This window comes from Meleagris gallopavo, chromosome 2 (assembly GCF_000146605.3).
Source record: "Meleagris gallopavo isolate NT-WF06-2002-E0010 breed Aviagen turkey brand Nicholas breeding stock chromosome 2, Turkey_5.1, whole genome shotgun sequence".
In the NCBI taxonomy this organism is placed as follows: Eukaryota; Metazoa; Chordata; class Aves; order Galliformes; family Phasianidae; genus Meleagris; species Meleagris gallopavo.
This window is the reverse complement of record NC_015012.2, coordinates 41765152-41771919: the sequence shown is the minus strand read 5'-3', so window position 1 is coordinate 41771919 and position 6768 is coordinate 41765152. Positions and strand designations below refer to the sequence as shown.

Sequence of the window (6768 nt, the reverse complement as noted above, 5' to 3'; positions counted from 1 at the left end):
ACCTGAATGAAAATCATTTTTGTGTGAAAGCTTAGATACCTCTTTTCTGCTACAATAATCTGCCTTGCCTTCCATGTTTGTCTGCCTTCGTCATGCTAGGGATTGCTCTACAAAATAAGGAATTCCCTCTGTGAAAACTGATGATTTCACAGCAAACCTCAGGATTTCTTCTTTATAATCTTCACAGCGGCAAAAATACACACAGTCAGCACCATCTCCCCACAGAGCATCATGTGAAAGCATACACCTTCTGGTTACTGGCAATTTACACAAACTTGTGGCACACTTCTTGAAGCCAGGATTTGCCTCCCAGCTCTGCATGCACGATCTGGCGTGGGCAAGCTGCTTGTCTAAAAAACCCACTGCCTGCACCCACCTCAGTGAAGGGCCCTACTGCCCCTGTCAGTCCAGAGCTGGTGCCTTGCTGCCATTCCCTGCCTGCTCAGATGCCAAACTTTCTTTTCTGACTATGCTGACATTCTCATTTGGATAAGCTGGAACTGCACGTTTTTGATACACACACACATGCATACATCTGGACACAATGGCAACAAAATCTTGATAATCAAATACCACTATATGTAATTTATGGGCTTATAAATGAAAATATTAATTATATTAATAATAATTAATGAGCATCAACATGTAGCATTCTGTACATGGCCCCAACCTTGTATGGTTAATAGGGTGATAGCTGGTGGGCTAGAAAGAGCTCAGTCAGGAAGAGATTCCAACTATTCCTGGAAGAGCAGCATTCTGCAAGCTTGGCCTACAACATAATCAGAAGAAAAAAAAAAAAAAAAGCTTGAAAAATTAAGACTGAGTACATCAAGAAGGGATCAGACTGTTTCCAGTGACTGTGAGGAGAATCCAAACTGAACCAATGAAAGATGCCAGGAAATTTCTAGTGGAGACAAAAACTGTACCTAGTATTTACAGCACTCTTTCTGCCCATGTACAATGACATATTAAAAAGACATTTCATTGAAACAATTCAAATTAATTGGAAGACCAGAAAATCCAGCCCTCCCTCCAGTTGCCCTCAGCATCCCCATGCCACCTTGCCTTCCTGCAGACAGAAGTCACATCCAGGGACCTCTGCATCAGCCAGGACATCTCTGACAGCAGAAATGTATGAGACTTAATTAACTTCTAATGAGAAGAAAAGTGTAAAAGCAGCAAATAGGTGATATTGAGCACAGCTTAGCCAGAGTAGAGAATTAAGCAAATTATTCTCTGATGCTTTGTAAATAAATAGCCACACCTGTGCGTGTTCCCACACAGCAATTCAAGCCAATTCGTCCTCTGTGTGAAGTTTCACAGCATTGTTTATTCTAGAAAAGAGAAGGCCTTCAAGAAGAGCTGCGTTGCAGCATTCCTGTGTGCACAGCACATAAACCTGGACATTAAATATTGGTTTAAATTATTAAGAATAAATTTAAATTTAAAAATAGACTAATGCAAACAAACAAAGTTCAGTTAACACTGGAACACAGATAGTTTTAGGAAGCATATTGCTATAGCAAATGCAACTCCTCGTCCCCCTGAACACTGATGCCATGACCTGGTAATTTCACATGGCACTATAGTGCACCACTACCCAGCCAGGCAATTGCAACCTCTAGCACACAAAGCTCCATGTTCATGGGTTTTTGTTGTTGTTGTTGTTGTTGTTGTTTTTTCCTCCCTTCAAAATAGACAAAAACTCAATATAGCACATTATCTTCTCCCCACAGAGCATCGTAGGTGACAAAATTCACTCAGAGAACAAAACAAAAGCATTATAAAGAAGAATCCTGGGCAGCTTGTGATCACCATATACCACAATGGGTAAGAAAAACAATAAAAAAGGTAGCTCAGGGAATAAGGAAAAAGGTCCACTTTGCTGAGACCTTCTCAAACAAGTTTTATTTCCCTGAACCGGAAAAATCCAGGCAGTACGGTACAGATTTTTTTTATATATATATAAATATATATGTATATATATTTATATAAATATAAAAACAAAGCATCCTCCTGTCTCTCCTCCTGATTTATTATTGTTAAAGCTTATGACAGAGTTGGCTGGGCCCTTCAGAAACGGGCACTCCCCAGTGGTGGTGGTGACCTTGCCTGTAGCCAGAGGCAGACGGCCTTCTTATCAGCTGAGACCAGACACCTTTGTCACCTCTCATCCAGAGGCTCCTACTCCACTACTTTAGACAAATCCTCTCCCACAGTCCCATGGGACTCAATAGTCCCCTTGGAGGACTATGTTTCTCAGAGACTTTCTGCTCTCAGAGGACCAGACCTCTGTCAAAGTCAAGCCTACGGCGTGCACTTCTCTTCGAGCGCCGCTGACATTGTTCCAGACAGGGCAGGGGCAAAGTGCAAAAGATTTCTTGAAATCAGAAGGTGTTTTCACCACAGATAGCTTGCTCTCCTTCATGCTGTAAAGCATTAATTTCCAGTAAAGTATTATCCATGTGTCTCTGCAGCCTTCAGTCCTGCTGGGGTGAGTGGAGACCAGTAGGCGACCAGTCGAGCACTTCATCGTGCTGCTTGTGGGAACCGCTGAGAACATTCAAACCCGACTGCATCTTCATTACAAAAAGTGCTTTTCTTGAGAAAAAAAGTGAAAACTATGTTCCTGCAGAACATCTTAAAGACTCTTCTAGGGAGGGATGGATGAAGCGTATCTACTTTATTTGGCTTTACCTCAGTAAGGAAACAGAGCTACTGGCAAAATTGGCACATCTTTGTGAAGTTGTTAAACTCAGGATTCTGGCTGGAATGTAAAAGAATGATGGAGGAATGGCAGACTTTGTCTTATGCTGGACTTCTGCTAGTTCCGGTGATTTCATGTGCAAGTTGTCCAAAAAAGTTCTACTAACCAAGATGAATCTCTCAAATAATAAACTGTGGGTTTCCAAGGAGGCCTTGCGGGGGTACTGCTACAATCTGGTTGAGGTAAGTCTTTTCATGCCCCTCCGCTGAGCCAGATTGGAGGACAATACAGGCTCCAGCCTTGGTGCCTGAGGTGTTCGGTTTAAAGCAAAGTAAGTGGCTGCCATTGCACCCTGTACAATAGAAAAAGAGAAAACATTGAGCTGAAATTCATTTTTTAGATGCCTCTTCCCTCCCTTTCCCAGTCCAATCCCCTGGGTGCAGGCCCAATTTCCATTAAATGATAACAATGATTGCTGGCTGGCAGACAGATGTAGTGCCTGATTCAAAGCAGTAGGCAGCAGTACATGGACAGAGTTCATTGTAAAGCAGCTGAAAGTTAACAATATCAAGCAGATGATGAGTTAAAAAGCTTTACTTTAGTACAGTGCCATATTAAATTTCGCCTCTGTGGCAAACTATTTTCCCAATTCCTCTCTCCTTTTCCAGAATATTTACAAAAATCCCAGCTCTTTCTGCCAGAAAGGGATAGCTAGGAGTGTAGGACATACCTTCACCAGGTGAACATCCTGTCTGCTGAGTTGATTTTGAGACAGATACTCCCTGTTCACTATCCATGGATGTCTCAACACTTGAACTGCTGTGAGACGCTGATGAGGGTCTACGTGAAGCATCTTAGACACAATATCCTAGGTTCAAAAGGAAGAAAACAGTAAGAGGGAAAAAGTAATCAATAGCAGTGCAGGATTTAGTAAGATCTTCTCAATGACACAGTCATCACCAGCCTGTACAAATGAGAGGAGGCTGCATTTTAGAAATGCCGTATATTTTTTGAAATAAAAAGTCTAATCTTCAAAATGTTCAGGTGTAACATCCAATTCTCAAATGATAATACAACTGAAAAATAATGTGGAAGGTATTCAGCTTACTAAGTGTTAATAATTATGGCGACTACATAAAGGTGATAAACTCTGTCTAGAGAGGATGCCATCTGGAGGCAAGTAAGTTACTAGGATTAATTGCAGTTTTGTGATTGAATATATCACTGTTTTTCCATTCCATAATGCAAGTTGGTAAAACTGAAATCTGGAGGAATACATAAACTGCATCAAACTTTCTAATTAATGCCAGACAATTGGAAGCTCAACAGCTTTCCTGTCCATTCATCTATCTCACAAACCAGTGCATAGTTAATTATTGATTATTCACACCCAAAAGTCTCAGCACCAGTTTGAATTCCAGCTCCTGGGATTTGTGATAGATGTGTGGCCTCAACTGCAGACAGTACAGGAGTTAAAAATGCTAGTTTAAAAACTGCCTGCTCAAGCTTAGGTGGCTCACATATAGACCATGAGTTCATGGCATTGACTACCCTGCACTTCTCTTCAAAGTTCAGTTGCGCGACAGAAGAGCTGCATGCCAATTTGAGAGTATTCACAACTGAAGGTGCTACGTTATGCCTTAGTTTAATTAAAATAACTACTAAAATTCCAAACACTATTTCATGCAGAGTGGTATGAATATAAACAAGCAAGCTCTTATTTCACAGGGCACTGAGAAATAACCCTTCTGACCCTCTCTAAGTTGGCTACAATTGCAGACTGCCAGTCCATTTAAGTGGATAGGAAAAAATCTAAGGAAGCTTCCACTGACCTTTGCAGTATCTGATACTGAATCCCAGTTTCCTCCGGTAAGTGCGTATTTGCCACTGCCAATCCTGGCCAGAATCTCCTCTGGGGTGTCATCTGGCCCATTTGCAAAAGGAGTGAACCTATTAAAAATAAAAGTTAAATTTGCAGGTATTTGACTTCTAGGATCTAGTGATAAACACAATAGATTTCAACAGGGATTTTCTTCCAGAGTGAACTGCAGACATGGTTGCTTCATTTTCACTCAAAAGATGCAGTGCATTGTTTCCTCATATTAAGTTGTTTTGCAGAGAAAAGACATTACATTTTTCTTATATAAAATTTCTATTATGTTCTCAGTTTTATTGAAGGCAATATACTTTTATAAAATTATACAGTCTTTTACTTTTTCTGAATTCATTTTGACTCTGCTTTATTCTTGATAGAGGAACCTTCATAATGGGAATAAAATGTAAAAATAATGAAGGAGAAAAAATCATTTCTGAAATAAAGAAGAAAAAAGAAAAAAAAAATTTAGCAATCTATTCTGCAGTCCTTTGTTAATCATAACACACAAGTTTGCTGGACAAAACAAATCTTATGCAATAGGTGATTTAAAAACTTCCTGATCTAGCCAGTCAGAAATCAGTAGTAAAACATACTCAGCTTTACAAAATCAGTGCCACAGGGCCCAGATATTTTTTCTTCACAGACTGACAAGTGATCAGTGACAAGATTTTGCAACTGACTAAAATATACCAGGCCAAAATTTACTCTGTGATCTTAAACAGCTGTCTACTTTTAGAAGAAGGGGTATCTGGGATTTGTATACCTTCCCTTCCGTCTGTCTTTGCTGTCCTGGATATCCATCAGTTTGGTTCTTCTGCTGTTAAACAGATACTGGGATTTGGCCACAGCTTCCTATCCCTTTGTTTTGTAAAAGCATATTCAATTTCTCATGCTGTATTTTCTCATTTCCACCAATGTTTCAGATTTCACAGAAATTCAGCCCAGAAAGATTCAGGCAGTTATTCCATCCCCATCAAAGGGACACACTGAGAGTTCAGGACTGGCTAAAACTCCATTCCTGGCGTTAATAGTATCCCAGACCTGTGCTCCAGCCCTTCATGTCTGAGCCCTCTCTGCTCATAGCAACGCTGGGAGGAGAATAACATCATGGGCGCAAATAATAGTCAGCTCCTACTGCTTTCCTCTGGTAAGGAAGACAAAAGCATTCACAATACAGTGGTGACTCCTCAATTGTGTGATTTGTATTTCAGATTCGAATACATTTAAAATCATAGAATCATAGAATGGCTTGGGTTGGAAGGGACATCAAGGATCATCAAGCTCCAACCCTCCTGCCACATGCAAGGCTACCAACCTCCATTTGGACATATATTTTTTAAGACCCACATTTTAAAACAAAGCATTTTGAATGTATTGTCCTGTTTTTAGCTGAGACAGCCCCATTATATTTCAGATAATATTGAGCACAACTGTACTCAGGATCGAAATAGGGCAGGAACTCCTGGCACCTCTTCTGCAGTTCACAAGGCAAGTGACACAAATAACACAGGACCTGCTTGTTTTCTGCATGAACTTAGGAAGTTTCTTGCCACAGCTGAATGATCATGAAGTAGACTAAAGAGCTGTGACTGGTCACTGCAAAGTTCCAAGATGCACCGATAAATAGGATATATATGCACATATCATAGCCTGCAGCCAGAAAGAGAAATGAAGTTTCCCCGCGCCTCAAGACTTCCTACACCCGAAAGGATAAAAGGGTGGTTGTCATAGGCGACTCCCTGCTGCAAGGAACTGAAGGCCCTATATGCCGGCCCGACCCTACCCGCAGAGAGATGTGCTGCCTCCCTGGGGCTCGAGTCAAAGACGTTGCTAGGAGAATTCCCAGACTGATCTGCCCTTCTGACTACTATCCACTATTGATAGTACAGGCTGGCAGTGAAGAAGTTGGTAAGATAAGCCTGAAGGCTATCAAAGATGACTTCAGGCGACTGGGGCGGGTAGTTGAAGGAACAGGTGTGCAGGTGGTTATTACATCTGTACCTTCAGTGGCAGGAAACGATAGTGGGTTGAGCCTAAAAACCCATCTCTTGAACAAGTGGCTTAGGAGTTGGTGCAAACGCAGGAGTTTTTGGTTTTTTTGATCATGGGGCAATTTACTCGGCACCTGGCATGATGGCTGCAGATGGATGCAGCCTGTCTTCACGGGGAAAGAGGGTTCTAGCTG

The 6768-nt window shown here is 41.2% G+C and overlaps 1 protein-coding gene across 2 annotated transcripts in view; it reads right to left on the bottom strand.

Moving 5' to 3' along the window:
- Window positions 1-1310: 1310 nt before the first annotated feature.
- The window catches only part of RPS6KA2 (ribosomal protein S6 kinase A2), a 274636-nt gene continuing 269178 nt past the window's right edge, over window positions 1311-6768 (bottom strand). For both annotated transcript variants that reach the window (XM_031552440.1, XM_010707087.3), the window contains 3 exons: window positions 4540-4657; window positions 3438-3575; window positions 1311-3059 (listed from right to left, as the gene is read on the bottom strand). In XM_031552440.1, the coding sequence (XP_031408300.1) occupies window positions 2934-3059; window positions 3438-3575; window positions 4540-4657 (382 nt within the window). In that variant the 3' untranslated portion in view covers window positions 1311-2933. The remainder of the gene's footprint in view (window positions 3060-3437; window positions 3576-4539; window positions 4658-6768) is intronic.